This window comes from Hyperolius riggenbachi, chromosome 10 (genome assembly GCF_040937935.1).
Source record: "Hyperolius riggenbachi isolate aHypRig1 chromosome 10, aHypRig1.pri, whole genome shotgun sequence".
Taxonomy (NCBI): domain Eukaryota; kingdom Metazoa; phylum Chordata; class Amphibia; order Anura; family Hyperoliidae; genus Hyperolius; species Hyperolius riggenbachi.
Genome location: NC_090655.1, coordinates 238,827,444 through 238,850,374, shown reverse-complemented (window position 1 = coordinate 238,850,374; position 22,931 = coordinate 238,827,444). Strand labels below are relative to the sequence as shown.

General features: G+C 44.8%; 2 protein-coding genes across 3 annotated transcripts in view; both read left to right on the top strand.

The window, feature by feature from the left end:
* Positions 1-22,931, top strand: part of LOC137534995 (zinc finger protein 665-like) — a 465,617-nt gene that overhangs the window by 336,736 nt on the left and 105,950 nt on the right. The window lies entirely within an intron of this gene.
* On the top strand, positions 4,252-22,685 carry LOC137534994 (zinc finger protein 665-like). Of its 2 annotated transcripts, none has more exons than XM_068256752.1 (9): positions 4,252-4,303; positions 8,048-8,182; positions 8,994-9,069; positions 9,191-9,288; positions 9,382-9,508; positions 14,708-14,805; positions 14,879-15,106; positions 15,986-16,115; positions 20,299-22,685. In XM_068256752.1, the coding sequence occupies exons 2-9, from the start codon at positions 8,159-8,161 to the stop codon at positions 22,014-22,016; spliced, it is 2,499 nt and encodes an 832-aa protein (XP_068112853.1). In that variant the 5' UTR covers positions 4,252-4,303; positions 8,048-8,158; the 3' UTR covers positions 22,017-22,685. The 2 variants fall into 2 exon arrangements, with proteins under 2 accessions (XP_068112853.1, XP_068112852.1); XM_068256751.1 differs by having other exon boundaries at positions 9,382-9,514.

The following is a 22,931-nucleotide window of genomic DNA, read 5'->3' as shown; positions in this document are numbered from 1 at the left end:
ATAGAAAAAGAAGAAGACGAAATAGAAAAATAATAATAAGAAGAGGATATAGAAAAAGAAGATATAGAAAAAGAAGATATAGAAAAAGAAGAAGAAGATGAAGAAGATGAAGAAGATGAAGAAGAAGATGAAGATGAAGAAGATGAAGAAGAAGATGAAGAAGAAGAAGAAGAAGACGATGAAGAAGAAGATGATGAAGAAGATGAAGAAGATGAATAAGAAGAAGATGAAGAAGATGAAGAAGAAGAAGAAGAAGATATAGAAGAAGAAGATATAGAAGATAAAGAAGAAGAAGAAGAAGTATATACACTACTGAACAGAATTTTGGACACAACTTCTCTTTCCACCTTTTTTTTTTAAAGGAACATCCCCACATAATCACTTGCTGTTGTTACTTGGAAAAAAAGATGTTTCTTGCATCATTCACCCTCAAAACAAGTGTTGGAAGCTATTTAAGGCCAATTCGAATAGTCAGCTCGAATAATGAGCTCGAATACCGACTCGAATAGTGAGCTCGAAGTCCGAGATCGAATCGAATAGTAAAAAATATTCGACTCGAATATTCGACCGAATTCGAATAATTTACTATTCGAATTCGACCAAACTCGAATAATAAAAAGGGGTATCCGAGCATCACTAGTTACAACGCCACCGAGGATGGAGGGAAAACTGCAGCGCTGAATCTCAGGGAGGTGGGTGAGTGCTGGGTTGCTGCAAATCTCCCTAGCGGTATGATTTTTCCCAGTTTTAGGGTCTAAAATATGCAAAAAAATTGCAGTACTTTTAGACCCTAAAATCCGGAAAGAATCATAACGCCAAGGGGGTTAATGAGAGTTGCAGACAACACAGCATTACTACTAATTCATGGATCTATAGAAGTGATTATTACCAGTGCAGGACCAGCAAAGAGCTAATGCTGTGGTTGAGGGAGGGGGCGCCCCTCTGGTCCAAGGGCTGCGGTGCGTTCACAACCTCTCCACCCCCTATTGTTATGCCACTGCTGGGGGCACACAGCTACCTAATACTGCTATCTGCAGGCACACACAGCTACCTAATACTGCTATCTGGGAGGCACACACAGCTACCTAATACTGCTATCTGGAGGCACACACAGCTACCTAATACTGCTATCTGGGGGCACACACAGCTTCCTAATACTGCTATCTGGGAGGCACACACAGCTATCCAATACTGCTATCTGGGAGGCACACACAGCTACCTAATACTGCTATCTGGAGGCACACACAGCTACCTAATACTGCTATCTGGGAGGCACACACATCTACCTAATACCGCTATCTGCAGGCACACACAGCTACCTAATACTGCTATCTGGGGGCACACACAGCTACCTAATACTGCTATCTGGGAGGCACACACAGCTACCTAATACTGCTATCTGGGGGCACACACAGCTACCTAATACTGCTATCTGGGAGGCACACACAGCTACCTAATACTGCTATCTGCAGGCACACACAGCTACCTAATACTGCTATCTGGGGGCACACACAGCTACCTATTACTGCTATCTGGGAGGCACACACAGCTACCTAATACTGCTATCTGGGGACACACAGCTACCTAATACCGCTATCTGCAGGCACACACATCTACCTAATACCGCTATCTGCAGGCACACACAGCTACCTAATACAGTAAAACCCCCATTATCCCGCACTAACAGGGATTGGCTGATGCAGGATAAATGTAGTATTTATGCATCCTGCAGGTCAGGATTTGTTTTTTGCTTGAGCCGCTGGAGAGATACGTAGGGGGTGCACTTCTCCTGTGTAGACTGGAGCCGACTGATGTAAGTGATGGGACCCAGTTCCCGAAGTTGCAGGCAGCGGAGAGCGGCAGCGTGGGAGCAATCCAAGCGGATGGGGCTGGAGGAAACCCCAGGTATGTATAAATCTTTTCACTGTTTTCAGCTCTGATACACATTAAGCAGGGCCGGCCCTAGACTTTTTGCCGCCTGAGGCAAATGTCGAAAAAAATTGCCTCCGACCCCCCTCCCCACCGCTAGGCCCAATACCCCCGTCCTGCCCGCTACCCCTCCGGCTCGGCGCCCTCCCCCCCCCCCCCCCGCACCCACGGACGGGCGCCGCCCCTAGAAGTTTGCCGCCTGAGGCAAACGTTTCACCCCGCCTCATGAGCGGGCCAGCCCTGGCTTTAAAGGTAACTGAGATCTGGATAACTTGGGTTTTACTTTACCGCTTTCTGAAGGCACACACAGTCACAACCACCTAATACTGCTATCTAGGGGCTCATATGGGGGGAGGCTAATTTTACAGATGACAACAGCACAGGAGCAGCAGCTGGAGAGATGGGGAGAAGGCAAGGCAGCCACAGCAGCTCAGTAAGGGGTCCTGTCCAGCCTGACTGTGAAATAAAGGGGCTGTCAAAGTAACATCTTGCTGCTATTTACCCTGCTTCTGTTGAGGCTGTTTCTATGGATAAAGTGATTTTTCTAAGCTAGTATTTTGTGCTGCACATCCCACTGACTGTAATTTAGCTCGAGGTTTTCAGTTTATTACTTAGTGGGGTGTGAGAAGTAGTGTTGTCCGGATCATGAACGATTCGGATCTTCGATCTGAATCTATTTTGTGAGTCGAATCATCCGAATCATCAAAATGAGTGATTCGGATTGCAAAAGGGGCGGGGCCAGGAGCGACACGCCCCCTCTCAGCGGGCAGCGGGGTCCTGGAAGCAGAGCAGAGATGGATCGCTCTGTTGGAGGGGACTCAGGGGAGCCAGCCTTGCACAGGGACAGGTAGAGGGGACATGGGTGCCACTGCCAGATATGTGTAGAGCACACATACTGGCTATAATCTGCTGCTCATTATAGGCTGCCTGTTCCGTAGTTGTGCACAGTGATCACATTGGAAGCTTTTGGCTCAGCTCAGCACAGCTCAGTAACTTTGCAGGCACTGTGATTGCAGCGCAATATGATCCTCCTGCACTCGCTCTAAACAGCTGCACTTCACTTCTGGGAATGCGTTCTTTCACTGTGCTACTTTACATTCAGAGTACACAGATGAACATATAGGTGAAATATATGTAAAGCATATGATTGCAGCATGTGGGTATTGTGTGCAAGCAAACATTTCTGCTCTCTGCTCGTCCCTCCTCCCTTCTCTGTCCACTCCCTGCCCTCTGTCCATCTTCTCCCCTTCTCTGTATGTCCACCCCCCCCTCCCCTTCTCCTGTCCTGCTAGTCATTTAACCCCCTCCCCCCCCCCCCAATGCTTCCCTTGTAAAATGATCCGAGATTCGGATCAAAGATCTGGATCTTTTCACTGATCCGATTCGAATCATCCGGATCATTGAAAAGATCCGAACTTCCCATCTCTAGTGAGAAGTGCTGAGATCTCTGCAGCCTCATCCCACACACTAGTGTTGTCCGGATCATGAACGATTCGGATCTTTGATCCGAATCTATTTTGTGAGTCGAATCATCCGAATCAATGATTCGGATCGCAAAAGGGGCGGGGCCAGGAGCGACACGCCCCCTCTCAGCGGGCAGCGGGGTCCTGGAAGCAGAGCAGAGATGGATCACTCTGTTGGAGGGGACTCAGGGGAGCCAGCCTTGCAGGGACAGGTAGAGGGGACATGGGTGCCACTGCCAGATATGTGTAGAGCACACATACTAGCTGCAATGTGCTGCTCATTATAGGCTGGCTGTTCCATAGTTGTGCACAGTGAACACATTGGAAACTTTTGGCTCAGCTCAGCACAGCTCAGTAACTTTGCAGGCACTGTGATTGCAGCGCAATATGATCCTCCTGCACTGCTCTAAACAGCTGCACTTATCTTTGAGGAATGCTTTCTTTCACTGTGCGATGTTTCCATTCAAGGTATACAGATGAACATGTAGGTGAAATACATGTAAAGCATATGATTGCAGCATGTGGGTATTGTGTGCAAGCAAACATTTATGCTCTCTGCTTCCCTCCTCCCTTCTCTGTCCACTCATTGCCCTCTGTCCATCTTCTCCCCTTCTCCACCCCCCCTCCCCTTCTCCTGCCCTGCTAGTCATTTAACCCCCCCCCCCCCCCCCCCCCCCCCCCCCAATGCTTCCCTTGTAAAATGATCCGAGATTCGGATCAAAGATCCGATCTTTTCAATGATCTGATTCGAATCATCCGGATCATTGAAAAGATCCGAACTTCCCATCTCTACCACACACATATACACAGTGCAATGCAGGGCCAGGAAGGGGAGGAGCCACAGACAGGAAGTTATAAAGGAGGCTGGAGGAAGTAGAGAGGAGACATTCCTGCTACTGGCAGCAGAGGAGGTAATGACAGAGATCTTTGTTTTATGTGTTTTGTTATGTTTTATTTAGATGTAGATCGCACAGGAAGGATTTATATACCCTGTAAACACATAACACCCCTGTGTCTCCTCCCATCACAAGCTGCTGCTACATATACACTGTACAGAGATCACTGATCCCTTCCCATCATCTCTGCACCACAAGTTCTGACTCTCTAATGTCCTCACCACAGTCACACACTGTTATTATTGTTCTACATTTATATAGCTCTGACATATTCCACAGAGTTCTACAGAGATCACTGATCCATTCCCATCACCTCACCTCTACACCACAGGACCGTACACTGTAATGTCCTTACCACAGCCACACACTGTTCTAATTATACATTTATACAGCTGTGACATATACTACAGAAAGGAGTACGGAGATCATTGATCCATTCCCATCATCTCTGCACCACAGGAGCTTACACTCTGATGTATTTACCACAGTCACTTATTATTCATCTCTGCTATATTCCACAATGGTGTACAGAGATCACTTATCCCTTCCCATCAGTCTCTGCACCACAGGAACTTACACTCTAATGTCCTTACCACAGTCACACACTGATGATACTATACACTGCTTTTCTCTCCCCTGCAGTCAGTGCCCCTTTTAGCCATTGCACTTTTCCTTTCAGTCCTGCTCTCAGATATCCAGGGCTGTGGAGTCGGGGCAATTTTGGGTGCCTGGAGTCGGAGTCGGGAAAAAATGAACCGACTCCTAATGAATTTGAACTGTAATTAAAATAGAAAATATGATAAAATGTTCTATTTCTCAGATAATAGTCGTCATAAATATTTTATTCATACAGTAATAGCTGTGCTTAGTCCACAAAATTAAATAAACCAATCAAAATTAGTAACTTGTGCTGCTTCAATAAAGCCGTCCCCGTATTTTTAAAGTCAGATATACACATCTGATTGTGACTGTATATATGATGTGTACACAGGAATCTCTTATATATACACTAAATAACATCTATGCTGTAAGTATAAAGCCTGATGTGTAGCCGTGTCACTAATAGAGATGGTCAATGAGATGGAAATAATTCTGTGTTTATTCTGATTTATGCAAATGTACTCTTTGCTCATGAAATCAATTAATTTGATATGTTAAAATTTGGTTTGGTGACTACGAATTAAATGGTACCTGAGAAGGATGAAAAGTTTTTTTATACATACCTGGGGCTTCCTCCAGCCCCCTTCAGGCTAATCAGTCCCTTGCTGTCCACCTCCACCACCTGGATCTTCTGCTATGAGTCCTGGTAATTCAGCCAGTCAGCGTAGTCCGGCCGCATGCCGCTTCCACAGCCTGGAGCGTTCTGCACCTGCGCAGGTGTAGTACGCTCCCGGCGCCGGAGTGTGTGCAGGCGCACTAGACTGTTACTTGAGCCAGACTGGCTCAAGTACCTGGACTCATAGCAGAAGATCCAGATGGCGGAGGAGAACAGCGAGGGACTGATTAGCCTGAAGGGGGCTGGAGGAAGCCCCAGGTATGTATAAAACTTTAATTTCATCTGTCTCAGGTTTACTTTGTTACACAGTAGTACTATACTCTACATATGCACTCTCCACAGAGCTGCAGGGAATCCACTGAGAATGCTGTGCACATTGAACACAGAGGTGTTGTCTATCACCCATAAACCTTGTTCAGATTGTGCATGAAGAATGTGTAATAGAGGAAGAATCTCCTCATTCCCCTGCAGAGTACCTGCACATCACTCGTACATGTACCCACAGTTACATTGCCTAGGACCTGATAGATGTTCTTTGTTCCGGTCTGTACCTTTTTAAAAGTACTCTTACCAAGGACTAGTATTAGTCTATGACTAAAGGGAATAAATATGGCAGTCTCCATATCCTTCTCACTTCAGTTGTCTTTTAAAATTCCTAAGTGTTGGCAGTTAAGAGACGAATTTCATGTTACATTCTTTCAATCAACAAGATTTTAATATGCAAATTAGAGCAGTCTGAGTTGAGGAGTCTGAGTCGGTGGAATCCTAAACTGAGGAGTCGGAGTCGGTGGATTTTTGTACTGGCTCCACAGCCCTGCAGATATCTGCACTAGGTGGCATCCAGCAGTGTAGGGGGAAGGTGTCCTTCCTCCAGTTTCCATTGTAGATGCATGAGCTGGCAGGTCACGTGATACTGGAGAGAAGACTTGTTGGGATGCCTCTAGTCAGTGTGACTGGTGATAGACTGTTTCTGCTGTGTGCGGCCAGTACAGGGTGAGAGGTGGTGAGAGCCATGTCTCTGCAGTGACCGGGCAAAGAGATAATGCCTTGTTACCAATTAGTGAGTCCCTGGCTCTGGGACCATTATGTCACCTCCTGTTCCTCCATGTCACTTGTAACATCATCTCCATTCTAATAAACATAACTAGCAATACATGAGAAACTGTAAAACATTAATATCCCAATAGAGTATATGGGTTATTTTTGGTGTAGTAAGATAGATATAGTACTGTATACATTACAATAAAAACAATCTTCTTAATAAAACATAAAAGGAATAATTATATATTTCCATGGTATAATTCTCCATACAAAACAGCCAATTGTTTACAAGCCAAATCACAAATCCTAACGAGTGTTTTATGGAACGGCATCCGCTTTTTCAGAGGTAAGTAATAGCTTCAGCTGTGCTGCACATTGGCTGAGATAAGGGGGTTGAGTCACAAATGAGCGCTGCTTCAACAGGGCTTGTTAAAAACAATTAGCGACCACTATGCACACTACACTCACTCCCTGCAGTGTAGCAGCCTTATTTGCTTACGCACGTTGCTTCCATAGTAATGTGCGCTCCTTTAAATACCGGCCGCTGCTGTAAAGTATCGCGACCATGATGCTTCACTGGTGCGGCTGCTACTATGCTAATTAAAATAGTGGTGGCAGCGCTAGTGAAATATCACGGTCGCGATACTTCACAGCAGCGGCTGGTATGTAAAGGAGTACACGTTACTATGGAAGCAACGTGCGTAACTAAGGAAGGCCCGCTACACTGCAAGGAGCGAGCATAGCATGCATAGCGACTGCTAGTTTGTGACTCAGCCCCAAAGTCACTGAAGTACAGAAAATAGGTGTAAAACATGGTAGATGACAATTTCATTAGTGGTTCCTACATAGGGCTTGATTCACTATGCGGCGCTAAGTGTTACCGCTGGTGTGAAAAGCCACTTAGTGCCCAATAAGCAGCTTTGCACGCACTAACAGTCGTGCAAAGCTACTTCGCACACAGCCCTGCTCAGTGCGCAGCGCGGTGCGCAGGTAATAGTGCGCGGTGCGACGATAGCGTTGCACCCGCTGCCCTGTAAACATTGCACCCCGTGCGCCAAAAATGGCGCATCGGGTGCCCCCAAAATGACGCATCAATGCGCTGCTTTAGGGGGCACCTGATGCGCCATTTTCAGCGCACCGGGTGTGACTTTACAGGGCAGCGGGTGCTACGCTATCGCCGCAACACGCGCTATTACCCGCGCACCGCGCTGCACACGTACTGAGCAGAGCTGTGTGTGATGTGTGGGCGTAAACCACCTAACTCCGTGGTTTGCGCCCACTACATCTTAAGGCTCACTAACCGGCTTAGTGCCGGTTAGTGAATCAAGCTGCTAGATGTCACCAGAATAGTGACCTTGGCCTCCTCTTCTGTATCTCCAACCTGGGGCAGAAAAGCGTGGGGCTTCCTGAACTATGATTTGTCTATTTATTATTCCTCTAAGGTGAACTACTGACGTAGCCATTGCCATGGACCATCCCCCATCACAAAGCGGTCACCTCACTCCCTGATATCTGAGAGAAACAACGTGAAGAAGATAGAAGTCATTAATAAGATGATGGAGCTGCTGACGGGAGAGGTGAGCAGTGCTGGGAATTATGGGACATTGGCCTCGATTCATAAAGCATTACCTCATGCGGTAATGCTGAAAACAGCAGACTTTACCACTTAGCAAAATGTCAATTCATAAAGGCTGTTACCGCATGAAAAGCTGCCATTACCAACCAGGGAGATAAATTACCGACTTGGCTGCAGTTACCGACAACACATGTCAGTAAATTGTCAGCAAATGTCAATTCATAAAGCATTCAACAAGCGGTAAGCCTGGCGGTAGTTACCGACACCTCTAGTGAGGCGATAACAACTTACCGACAGCTCTGATGAATGCAAAAGTGCAGAGAGCCGAAGTCTGTTTGAGTCATCAGTGGAGAGAGCCAGAGAGCCCTCTGTGTGAATCATTTGAGCAGGCAGGGAAAGACTGTGTGACTCATCTGTCTGAGTCATCAGTGGAAAGAGCCGTCTGTGTGAGTCATTTCTGCAGGCAGGGAAAGACTGTGCGACTCATCTGTGGGAGAGCCAGAGAGAGCCGTCTGTGTGATTCATTTCTGCAGGGCAAAGAGAGAATCGAGACACTGCTCTACTCTACCGCTCAATGGGCTGTTGTAATTTACCGACCTCCAAGGGCAGCTGGGGACACTTTATGAATTAGCACACAGATCGGGAAAATACCGAGTGTGGTATTTTCCCGACAAGATTTTTTTTATCGCACTGCTGTTTATGAATCGAGGCCATTATCCAGTAACAGCAAGTGATGTGCTTGTATGATAACTGTATCACTGTGTGTCAGCTTCCTATAAGGTGTCAGGATGTTTGTCTATTTTTCCATGCAGGAGGGGCAATACTTAGGACTCAAGGCATTCTATAAGGACACCATGATAGAAAATCATCCACCTCTCACATCACCTGGTAAGAGGAGCCTTTTAATTTTTGTAATGGAGAGAGCAGTTTGTACTAGGGACCATCTAGATCACCCATCATATCATAAACACATAGAAGCATGTATTCAGTCAGTGTGTATTTTCTACAGATGAATTCAGTAACAGCAATCCACCAGAGAGATGTACAGGTCCTGTTTATTCTCAGGATTGTTCACAGGATGATCACATCATACCCCACCATTATCAGGTAGATGGATTTGTGGGTGTAATATACCAAACAGAGACTTTCATTAATTCTTATGTTTCAAATATGGTTTCTCATGTAACATTGTGGTTTTAGGCTGCAAAACTGTTTGAAATAAAACATGAAGAAAATGAAGACCTAGAAGAGGAGACAGAAGTGACAGGTGGCCGGCAGTGTGTGGAGGAGGGGGACATGATGGTGACCAGTGAATTAGGAATGAAAGGTACAGGTGAGGAAATAATCTTACCATAAAGGGACTCAGAGCATCTCTCCTAGGTATGCCTATAAGCCAGATGACTTCCAACAAAGTCATGCTATGACCCCTCTGGAGGAGCCTCTTGCAATAGCCATGCGTGTCACTTCCTCTTCCTGCTTCATTCAGTGATGCACTTCTCTAACAGAGAAGATGGGGTGACCCGGAAGTTATAACATAGCCAAGATGACCGCAGCAATTTTTACATTGAAATCGAACAAAACTATTTGGTGTAGAACGACAGGTATCAAATGAAAGAGGAGAGCACAAGCTACAGAAAGGTAAGCATCTTTAAATACTTTGCAGTACTGGTCAGAGTCTCTTTAAAGGGACTCCGAGCAGTGCAGAAACTATGGAAAGATGCATATCATTTTAAAGCTCTCTTTTTCCTCTTTCCAATGATATATAAACCGCCACCCTACGCCTTTTAGTTTTCGCTATTTTTCGCGATTGAAATTGCCGCGGTCGCGATTTCAATCGCGAAAATAGAGAAAACTAAAAGGCATAGGGCAACGATTTAGGTGTCGTCAGAAAGAGGAGAAAGAGAGCTTTAAAATGATAACCATCAAGCCATAGTTATATTGTATTACACAGGGCGACTTTTTGTCAAAGTCAGCAGCTGCATTCAGCAGAATGGAGCTGCTGAGACTGGGGAAAGTGTCGTCCTGTGTAATACAATATAACTATGGCTTGATGGATATCATTTTAAAGCTCTCTTTCTCCTCTCTCTGACGACACCTAAATCGTTGCCCTACACCTTTTAGTTTTCTCTATTTTCGCGATTGAAATCGCGGCCGCTGCAATTTCAATCGCGAAAATAGCGAAAACTAAAAGACGTAGGGTGGCGGTTTATATATCATTGGAAAGAGGAGAAAGAGAGCTTTAAAATGATATGTATCTTTCCATAGTTTCTGCACTGCTCGGAGTCCCTTTAAAGGCATACCCATGAGAGGTGCTCAGAGTCCCTTTAACTATGGTAAACTGATACTGATGTAGTCTTATTTTGCTTTCCAAGTGTGAAGGTACCCATACATCTAGCGACTTGGTGACCAATTGACCATCCGATTCGATAATTACTATCGAATGGGATGAAAATTGATGCTGCCAAGTGCATGCCAGATCGGCAATGCGACCAATTGTCGATTGGGTGTGTGGTAGTGAAGGCGGGTGATACCGGGGAAAGATACAAAAGCGATGAAACTCCCTGAGCTTTACCTGCAGTGTATAAATTTGTGTGTATTTATATATTCATTGTCTTGTGTGTCAGTGCCTGTATGTCTTCCCAATCTGCCGCTCTTCCAGTATATGCCCTATACACCCTATAGCCCTACACACATAGCATGCAGTGCGTATGTGATGTCACACACACTCCACGCCGGCGGTGTATATAGGGCTAATGGAAGAGTGGCAGATTCGGAAGCTAAACGGGCACCACGACACAGGATAGGTAATGCATAAAGGCACACCTACATGCACATTTTACACTGCTTGAATGGCGGCGGATGTGGCGAACTGGACCAATTCCTGAGAGATTTCAGCATGAAGGGCAGGTGTATGGACAGGCAACAGATCTCTCACCGATCAAATACAATCTGTCTCTTTGCCGATCTGCCCGTACATCATCTGATCTGTATGGGCTCCTTAACCTCTTGAGGACCACAGTGTTAAACCCCCCTAAAGACCAGACATTTTTTTTTGTAAAATGGACCACTGCAGCTTTAAAGGAATTGTCAGGCAAAAAAATGTGTTTCACTTACCTGGGGCTTCTACCAGCCCCATGCAGCCATCCTGTGCCCTCGTAGTCACTCACTGCTGCTCCAGTCCCCAGCCGCCAGCTAGTTTCATTTTTGCCGACCTCAATGTCAGCAGGCCGCATTGCGTACATTTTTCTTTCCCGCTGGTGAAGGAACATTAATGCATACATTCTTTAGCGTTAGCGATGCAACGCTAACAAATTTTCGCGTTGCAACGCTAACGCCAAAATTTGTTGGCGTTACACCGCTAACGCCAAAAAATGTATGCGTTAATATTCCCGCACCAGCGGAAATGCAAAAAAATGTACGCAATGTGGCCTGCCAACCCTGAGGTCAGCAAAATTAAAACTAGCTGGCGGCTGGGGACTGGAGCAGCAGTGAGTGACTACGAGGGCACAAGATGGCTGCATGGGGCTGGTAGAAGCCCCAGGTAAGTGAAACAAATTTTTTTTTTTTTTTTTGCCTAACTCCTTTAAGGCAAAGGTGCAGGGCCGCACAACACAGCACACAAGTGATTGCCTTTCTCCCCACCAACAGAACTCTCTGTTGGTGGGGTCTGATCGCCCCCACCATGTTTGTTTTATTACCTGTGCGCTGTGATTTTTATAAAGCGCTTTTCTAAGCACTTTTGCAGAGCGATTCTGTTTTTTTTTTTTTTTTTCACTTCCTGACGTTAGTATTTCAGACGGAAATTAATAAATACAATGGGATTGATTCACTAAAGCGTGTAAAGGCTTTGCATGTGCTAACTCGAGTGGAAAGGCTTTGCATGTGCTAACTCGAGTGGAAAGGCTTTGCATGTGCTAACTCGAGTGGAAAGGCTTTGCATGTGCTAACTCGAGTGGAAAGGCTTTGCATGTGCTAACTCGAGTGGAAAGGCTTTGCATGTGCTAACTCGAGTGGAAAGGCTTTGCATGTGCTAACTCGAGTGGAAAGGCTTTGCATGTGCTAACTCGAGTGGAAAGGCTTTGCATGTGCTAACTCGAGTGGAAAGGCTTTGCATGTGCTAACTCGAGTGGAAAGGCTTTGCATGTGCTAACTCGAGTGGAAAGGCTTTGCATGTGCTAACTCGAGTGGAAAGGCTTTGCATGTGCTAACTTGGGTGCTAAGTAGTTTGCACGTGCAAACTTGGGTGCTAAGTAGTTTGCACGTGCAAAGCGGCTTTTCACTGCCGTGCTAACATTTAGCACTCTTTCATGAATAAATACACTGGGCTCGATTCACTAAAGTGCTGGGGAAATCGCTATACAATCCGTTTTTTTCAAGTGGTTTGCGATTTTCCTATACCTTCCATTGAGGCGAATCGCCCCAAAAATGGTACAAGCAAAGCTTTTGGAACCGAACCACTGAGATGTGAACACTCTCCCCCAGTATAGGCCAAGTAGGTACAGGTGTCATTTAGGATAGACTAGGTAGGTACAGGTGTCCCCCAGTATAAGCTAGGCACAGATATCCCCCAGTATAAGTTAGCTAGGTGTAGGGGTTCCAGTTAGTTACAACCCCCATCCCCGACCCCCCCCCCCCCCCCCCCCCCTGTTCAGCCACTGTTGCTTGCCAAGCGTTGATGACGTCATGACGCTTAGCCACGATCCTCCCTATAGAGAATACCGGAGCTTTGTGGGGAGGCTGCAGCAATCGCTGGACAGAGGCTTGGTGAGTGACCAATCGCATCAACTGGTGCACGGAGAGCAAGTGTATCTGGTCTACTAGACCAGTATGCTTGCCGGTGCCTTGACTCAGACGGATTGCCCCCACGGCTGCTGGACACGTTCTAGCAACAAAAATACGGCATGCCACTGGCTGCAACAAATTTGCTGTATTCAGGAACAAGTACACTACATGTTATGAATGTTATATTCTTCTTCAGGTGTTAGCGACAGAGGCTGGATCGGGGGTAGGGGCACCTATACTAACTCCCCTACACCTAGCTAACTTATACTAGGGGACACCTGTGCCTTGCAAAACCTCCTGAGTGGCATGCTTGACACTCTGTCAGGCATACCCATTCAGCAAAAATGTCTAACCCAACAGGGTCGGGCATACAATTAAGGAGGTTAAGGTACCCCTGAACTCAATAGTGGATAGTCCAGAGTCTTCCTGGATCCTCATAGACCCCATCATGTAGAGGTTCACTGTGTCGTTAGAGTCTGGAGCGGTGAGTTAGTAGCTTAATCACCTTCCACTGCACCAATACTTTGCAGATGGGGAACAGGGAGCACAGTGACAGGAGGCCGGGGGGGGGGGGGGAGGTGCTTGAGAAGAGGGAGCAAGGATAGAAGTCGGACACCCTCCCCCACCACTAGACTCTAGGAAATTCTTTTTTTGTTTTTGTTTTTTTGAGGTTGGAGCTGCACTCTGCATAATAAGGGGGCTCTGACTGCCTACACTTTGTGATCATCGATCTGTGTACACCAGGCTGCCTACACTGCTGCAGTCATCTGACTCCTACATTAAGGGGATCATCTGGCTGCCTGCACTATGGATTCATCTGCTGTACAGGGTCATCTGGCTTCCTTTAATGCCGGGGGCATCTGGCTGCATACATTGATGAGGTTATTCAGATATTTATACTACTGTCATCTGGCTTCCTGGAGGGAGGGGGAGCTATTGAGCCTAGAAACTGACCTGTCTTCTGTATAACATCATCCTACCACACAGTAACTTTTTACAGCCCCACCTAGTGTCCCCTGTGTGCTCCTTTCCTATAACAGCCTGGGCCTGCCTAACCAGCCCATAATTGCATGATCATGTAACTTGTACCGTTTGCCTTGTATAACTTTGTTCTATGTTGTATAACCTTGTTATGTCTGTCATCCTTGTATCATTGCTTATATTTATTGTCCAGCGCTGCGTAATATGCTGGCGCTTTATAAATACAATGAAGAATAATCCTAGTGTCAACAAACAGAAGATGAGCCCAGGTCTGCTTAAAAAGGAACTGTAACAAAGGATTGAACTCCATCCCAATCAGTAGCTGATACTCCCTTCCCCATGAGAAATCTTTACCTTTTCTCCGGCAGATCATCAGGGGGCTCTGTGTGCCTGATCTAGTGGTTAAACCCCTCCCACAGTGTGATGTCATTAGACTGTAAGAGCCTTGTTGCATTGTGGGAAATAAAAGCTGTTTCCAACTGCCACACAAGCAGCATCTCCTTCCACAGAGATCATCTGCCAGCAGTAAAGATGTCGCCATGTGATACATTTCAGAATGTAAATCAGGGAGAGGAAAGATTTTGCAATGGGCAAACACTGACTAAATCATTTATAAATAATTATTATAACAATTAAGCACTTTTTTCATGATGTTGTTTTCACTGTAGTTTCTCTTTAAACCCTTCTGCTGCCCAAAGTGCAGATGCATGGATATTTTTGTAAATGTGGCTAAATGTATTCAGTCAGTGTGTGTTTCCTACAGATGGATCCAGTAACAGAAACCCACCAGAGAGATGTACAGGTCTTCTTTATTTCCAGGATTTTCCACAGGAAGCTCACACCATCCCCCACCATTATCAGGTAAAATATTAAGAACCACAAACGACATTTAATTTTTACTTTAATATTTATGTTGTCTTTATTATATATTCAGATTGGAAAGCATAACAATCTACGCATTACTGGTAAGGAAGAGGTGAAAGAGGAGGAGGGAGCAGACAGTGTGATGGAAGAGGCGAAGCTCTCAGGAGGACGCAAAGATCTCTGTAGTGACTTTAAGATTGAATCCTCCATCTGCACAAACCCACCAGAGAGCAGTACAGGTCCTCTTTATCCCCAGGATTGTCCACAGGAAGATCACAGCTATGTGCTGCAATATCAGGTATGTGGAACTGAGAGTTTATGATCCAAAGCAAACCTCTACTGAGAATAAACAATTGTCTATCCTCCTTTTCCTAAATATGACCCCTTTTTTTTCTTAGAATTGCACAGCTTTATTTTGTTTTAAGAAGCCAAAATAGTAGGTGTAATATTTTACTGGCTCAGCAGAATGAGTATTTCAGTGTTTCAGTGAAGAGGAAAGGAGCCTAAACCCCTGTGTTGGACAGAGGGAGCGATCTTGACAATACTGTGCAAGTCTGTGTAGTTGTCATCGAAGGGTGCTGCTCTCTTGGGTGCCACTCTAGGTGGTATATAATCTGCAGTAGACAGTGGGACGTGGGAGATGGATGGAAAAATAAAGGGTGGGGGAGAGCGCACTCAGGTTGTCATTCAATAAAAATGGCCAGCCGGCCGTGGAATATTCTCACCTGGATCTGTGGCTGACTGTCCCATACGGGGTGGCCAGCAGAAAGGCTTTGTCCCACTTGGACCGGGGACCAAGTCTTGCCAGAAGTCCTCCTCCACAAGGCGTGCAGACGATAGCCTCCTTCAGAGCTGTAGTAGCAGGCCGCTGCTCTGGTATATTTTCTACCTAGCCTGAGTGCTGTGATGCCGCTATAGGCGGCTGCACTGTCAGGCAGTCGTGGGTGGGTTAAGAAATTTGGGTTTAAGCAATTTGCCAGTGCAAGTGTATGCAAGTAGGAAATAGACGGCGGCTGCCGTATGAATCAAAAGTAAAAACTTGTATTGTAGCTAAGCAACGCGTTTTTCAGAGGGCTCAACCCTATTTCATCAGGCCTGAAATGATATTCTATAGAGCCTTAGTTCATTCATTCTAATGTGTGAAATATTCTTTCTTCTATGATTTTTGTGGGTTTAGGCTGAAGAAATGGCTGATCTAAAAGTTGAGGTTAAAGAAGAGGAAGAGGAGACAGAAGTGACGGGTGGCCGGCAGTGTATGGAGGAGAGGGACATGATGGTGACCAGTGAATTAGGAATACCAGTTACAGGTGAAGAAATAACCTTACCTGACCTATTCTATGCTGACACTGAGATCCTCTCCATCCCCTCATTAGTTATAAGCTGCTCGCCATTAGTATGAATTATCCTTTAGGCCGCTTTCACATTGCAAACTGGCAGAACCTCCAGAAACAGGCCTTCAGAGAACACTGTGTTAGTATGTGGTGTTCCCTGTCTGGCCACCAGCCAAGCAGGAAGTGACGTGTGCTTGCAGTCACTTCCTGCTTCGGGGTATGCGGAAGTGCACAGAAGCATATTGTAAAAATACGCTTCTGCGCATGCGTGCCGTGACAACTTCTTGAAAAAAAAAAACACATTGCCATAGACTAATATGACTTCCAGGCCACCGTGGATCCCACACGGTAACGTAGTTCTGCGTTAGCATTAGATTAGGGACTCCTGGCACAGCCTACCACAATGTGGTTTGCATTAGGCTGCAGTAGCATTGCGTCAATTTGACGCACCATCCCAGTGTGAAAGGGCCTTCAGTCTGGTTTTGGTAGATGATGAGCCTCATTTGCAGACGTAATCTGGCCAAATCATGATATATTTAGCTGGGATATTGTCTCCTGTTCTAAACCATGAAGGTCAGTAGAAAGGGATGTGTTTTTCCTTTGTACCATACAAGTGGGATCATAAATACGTACCCTGTGCAAAGCATGCTGGGATCAGGCAAGTCAGAATGCCAGGGAGAACACAACATCTGTCACCCTACTTCTCATCCCCTCCCTTCCCTCATCCCACAGACAGTCACACTTTCCTCTGCTGCACTCACCACTGACATGTGAGATACAACGTGGTCATAAGAGTCTAGTAAGGACCACCCACATGTGTATTACACCCTTACCTGCTATCTGCAGTGTCACATGACCAGCAGCGCTCCTGTGTGCTCTGTAGCATAGTGATTCCCATACAGAATCCCAATCAAAATTATTCCCCAAGTACAACAGGGATGTCCCTGTAATTGGTTTTAGCACATACAGGGTCAGTGAGGGTACAATATAATATACAGGTCAGGTATAGTAGTATATACATAGGGTAGGCATAGACAATACACATAGGTAACAGTTGGTGTGTAAAATATAATAGGGGGGTGGAGTAGGACCAGAGGGGTAGTCTGAGAGCTGTGTGAGCAGATCAGCCATCTGCAGCACTCAACTGCTCCACAGTGAGCCAGATGCTATGCAGTCTGACCATGTGGGTAGGGTAGGGGCAGAAAGGAGATGTAAGGACATAGAGAAGTAGTCCTGCGCTCCTGTGTGCTCTGTAGCATAATGATTCTCATACAGTCCAGTGTCTCCACCTCTCCTTCTACCACCTCTGACTCTACCAACTTTCCTTACACGACCTCCATCACCACCATCTGCTATACCGCACTATATTATCTCTACTCTCCACTTATGGTATACATTCTCCTCTTCCTTGACCTTCACTTAACTGTCCCCCTAAATCTCACCTGCACATACTGTACGTCCTATTCTACTCTCCACCCTTCTGTCCCAAATTACTTTATATCTTCTCAATCCCCTCCTCCATTATATATCCACTAATACCTCCCAGTATGCTGTGCAAAGCATGCTGGGATCAGGCAAGTCAGAATGCCGGGGAGAACACAACATCCGTCACCCCACTTCTCACCCCCTCCCTTTCTTCATCTCACAGACAGTCACACTTTGCTCTGCTGCACTCACCACTGATATGTGAGATACAACATGGTCATAAGACACATAGCAAGGGCAGCCATCATGCCCCCCACATAGCAAGGGCAGCCATAATGTCCCCCACAAACTTGGACATCAAACTTGGAGAAGGCCTTAGGAGTACTCATCGACAACAAGTTAAATAATCGTACTCAATGCCAAGCCGCTGCAGCTAAAGCTAACAAAATTTTGGGATGGATTAAAAGGGAAACAAACTCGAGATGCTAGCATAATACTGTTAAACTCTCTAGTAAGGCCACATCTGGAATATAGAATTCAGTTCTGGGCACCACATTACAGGAAAGATATTGCAGTTTTAGAGCAGGTGCAGAGACGAGCAACAAAATTGATACGTGGGATGGAAGGTCTCGCTTACCAAGAAAGGTTAAATAAACTGGGAAAAGACGCCTTAGAGGGGATCTAATTAACATGTATACATACATCAGAGGGCAATATAAAAGCTTGGCGGATGAGCTTTTTGTCCCTAGGCCTTCTCAAAGGACTAGAGGACATGATCTGAGCATGGAAGAAAAACGTTTTAGACATTTATTTAGGAAAGGGTTCTTTACAGTAAGAGTGATTAAGATGTGGAATGCATTGCCACAGGAAGTAGTCATGGCAAATTCTATACCTGCATTTAAATGGGGGCTTAGATGCTTTCCTTGCGTTGAAAGACATCCATGGCTACAATTACTAGGTAATGCCCAATGATGTTGATCCAGGGATTTTATCTGATTGCCATCTGGAGTTGGGAAGGAATTTTTTCCCTTTTGGGGCTAATTTGACCATGCCTTGTAAGGGTTTTTCACCTTCCTTTGGATCAACAGGGATATGTGAGGGAGCGGGCTGGTGTTGTACTTTGTTCTCTGGTTGAACTCGATGGACGTATGTCTTTTTTCAACCCAAATAACTATGTAACAAGTACAGCCATCATTCTCTATCTTTTCTCACTGCCCACAAACCATCAGTGACTCTTCTTGGGCCCTACGCACATTATACACCTACTCTGCCTACTATACATCACCTATTATCTCTGGTCCCCACTAAAGGCTTGTACTCATGTGCAACTTTTCCACACAATGACATAACCGACTGCTCAACCAAACAATTTCACAGCTTTTATTTTCTGCACACCAACCAGCTGAACGATTCATTGGCATACTGCGCGATATGGTCACATTCAAAACAAGTACAAGTCATTCAGGTGACTTGTATACACATGTGAGTTGATCCACCTTTTGGATTGGGCAAGCTGCCTATAACCAGACACTCATCTAGTTGTTTTATACATTCACATGCCCAACTATTGCCCAACAGACCAAGTTTGGATGATAGTTGGGCATAAAAGTTGCATGTGTGTACAAGCCTTAACATTATATACGCCCTTCACTTAGTCTTATCTATCTTGAAAAACAAAGCAGATCGAGAGCCCCAATAGTGCAATATATCAAACCAATTAGTCAATAGAGTAAATGTATGAGAATATACTCACAAATGTGGGTTACCTCTGGTAACCGCCTAGTAGGCCGATGGGGAGATTAGACCTGACCCCACTCGGGTTAAAAATGTTGCTCTTCGTAGAAGTGGAAAAACAGGCGGCAACTTCGCTCCACCAAGGGTGGACACTCAGGATAAACAATTGTTCAAAACAAAGGTGCCAAATAAGGATAAAATAGTTAAAAAAAATAATAATAAAAAAGGGGTGGTAGTGGTGGACTTACCTCTCACAAGTAGGGACACGATCAGTTATTCACTGAAAAATATCGTTATTCAAAGAGACTCCAAAGTAATAGCAGCGGGTTTCACAGGCAACATCCCGCTTCATCAGGCAGTATATGGAGCTTGTAAAGATCCAGCCAGGTATGAGCGCCCGGCTGGATCTTTACAAGCTCCATATACTGCCTGATGAAGCGGGATGTTGCCCATGAAATGCGTTGCTATTACTTCGGAGTCTATTTGAATTAAGATATTTATATTTAAGTCCAACACACACACCCACCTTTTTTTTTTTTAAACCGGTTTTTAACTATTTAATCCTTATCTGGCAACTCTGTTTTGAACAATTGTTTAGTCTTCTCTATCTGTCTCTTCCAACAACCCTCCCCCTATATTTTGTTTCTGTTCTTGGCACTCAAAACTGTGTGGAAGGAAAACACTTCTATCAGCTGTTATTGGTTATCAGTGGTAGTTATTACACTCTGACTGTAGAGATACTATCATATAGAGCTATAACTTCTTTACCCTTACACTGGGAAAAATGAACACAGCCTAGTTGTAATTATTATTGGAACTTTACACACACATGTATCTCATCATGTTACGTCACTTCATATGTTTTCATTTCATGTCTTCATTTACTTCTGCAGCCAAATACTGGAGCTCTGTGACACTTCTGCCTACTAGAGCAGCATACAGTATTCCCAACTACAAAACAGGAGCTATAAACATTGTTGTATGTTTGTTCCCCCAACAGACAGAAATGATGTGAGGAACCCCTCGGAGGTCCATCCTATTCCACCTCCAGATGGCGCTGCAGAAGATGATGGCGTCACACAATGTTCTCCAATCACTAGGAATACACATAATAGAGATCACAGTGCAGATGGGTCACACTCTGATCCTGAGGAATCTTCTAACTACTCACATTCTATAAAAGCTCCATCTAATGCTGAGGACTCTACCAGTAACACAAGTGCTGATAGATATGGAGCTGGTAAACAATTATCATGTTCTGAATGTGGTGAAAGTTTTAGTAGGAAATCCTCTCTTACTTTACATCTTAAAACTCACACAGAGTGGCATCCTTATTCATGTTCAGAGTGTGGAAAAGGTTTCAGTTCTAAGGATCATCTTCGTAGACACCAGAAACACCACATGAGTGAGCGGCCTTTTTCATGTTCAGAGTGTGGGAAAGGCTTCACTCAGAAGAATCACCTTATTAAGCACCAGGCAGGTCACACAGGTGTTAAACCATTTTCATGTTCAGAGTGTGGGAAAAGCTTTGCTCAGAAATTTGGCCTTAGTAAGCATCAGGCAAGCCACACAGGTGTTAAACCTTTTTCATGCTTGGAGTGTGGGAAGAAATTTGTAACAAAGGGTGAGCTTGTTGGACATTTCAGAAGTCACACGGGTGAGAGGCCTTATTCATGTTCAGAGTGTGGGAAATGTTTTGTTGATAAAAGAAATCTTCTTCAGCACATGGGAAGACACACTGGTGAGCCTCCCTTGTCCTGTCCAGAATGTGGGAAAGGTTTCTATGAAAAAAATAACTTTCGGAGACATCTGAAAAGTCACACAGGCGAGAGGCCTTATTTATGTTCCGAATGTGGGAAATGTTTTTCTGAAAATAGAAATCTGCTTAGGCACATGAGTCGCCACACAAGTGAGCGACCTTATTTATGTTCAGTATGTGGGAAAGGTTTTACGGAGATTGAAATTCTTAATCAGCACATGAGAGTTCACACAGGCGAGAGGCCTTATTCATGTTGGGAGTGTGGGAAATGTTTTGCTGATAGTGGGACTTTTGTTAAGCACATGATGAGACACACAGGTGAGAGACCTTTGTCATGCCCAGAGTGTGGGAAATCGTTTACTGAGAGTGAGACTTTTGTAAAGCATATGATAGGACACACAGGTGAGAGACCTTTGTCATGTTCAGAATGTGAGAAAAATTTTCTTGATCGAAAAAGCCTTCAGAGACACCTAAAAACTCACACAGGTGAGAAGCCTTATGCATGTTCAGAATGTGGGAAATGTTTTACTCAGAATGGAAACCTTAATAGACACATGAGAATACACACTGGGGAGCGTCCTTATTCATGTGTAGAGTGTGGGAAAAATTTTTGTGATAGAGGAAACTTTCGTAGACACCAAAAATCTCACACAGGTGTCAGACCATATTCATGTTCAGAGTGTGGGAAATGTTTTGGTTACAAAGTAGATCTTTCTTCTCACTTGAGAATACACACTGGCGAGCGCCCTTATTCATGCTCAGAATGTGGAAAATGTTTTACTGATGGTGGAACTCTTCGTAAGCACATAAGAAGACACACCGGTGAACGTCCTTTTCCATGTTCAGAGTGTGGGAAAAGTTTCTTTGACAAAAGAAGTCTTGTGAAACACATGGAAACTCACACAGACAGGAGCTTGGCTACAATTAAATTAGAAATAGCTGAACTCGCTGGTTGCTGATGGGGGAAGGGGAACAACGATTGGGTTTGGTGAAACATCTGGTTCTGTTGGGATTTTCTCTGTGGACTTTCTTCAAAGAAAGATGAATTTATTGTGTAATCTGAGTTGCTTTTCCTGCACAGTAAGTGAGGCCTGTAAGCTCAGAATTTATATCTGTATTTCTAGAGTGATATTTCACAGGCTGACCTCTTCTGTCACTAGAATGATGGGGAGGTGCCTCTAAGAGATTGCTCCTCCCAGAAGCTATGGGCGGAGTCTAGTGTGTGGAGGGATTTGCTGGCTTTTATCTCTTGGGGACTCCAATGGTGACACTGTTGTGCCATCATTCCTGGCTCTGCTCCTGCTGACATTTAGGAGTTGCTGAAAACTCTCCAGTGTCCCCACCCACCTTGTCATGTGACTACCCTTGGTTTGCTATTCGTAGTTTCTGGTGTTCCCGCCCCCCACACTGACCAGCCAATCGGACACAGTCAGGAGACTTGGCTCTTGTAATGTTAGAGGCCTGTATGCTACAGCAGTAAAGTGAGAAGACTTCTGCTTACAGAACTCACCAGTCACACCAGCAGGAGGTGCTGTATGAAAGCAAATGATGATTTGTAATACTTCACATGTTCATGATCAATGTTTTATTTTCCCTTAATCTCCAAAAACAAAAATATTATATATAATATAATGTTATATATATATATATATATATATATATATATATATATATATATATATATATATATATATATATATATATATATATATATATATATATATATATTGCAGTTGATGTTGCCTTTAAGTAGGAGAGTAATTCCTAATCTTTGTTTATTAAATGTTATTTTGATGATTATGGGTACACATGTGATGTGTGCTGTAAGCTTTTACTTTTGTGGAAAAAGTAATAAAAAAAAAAAAGCATCTCCA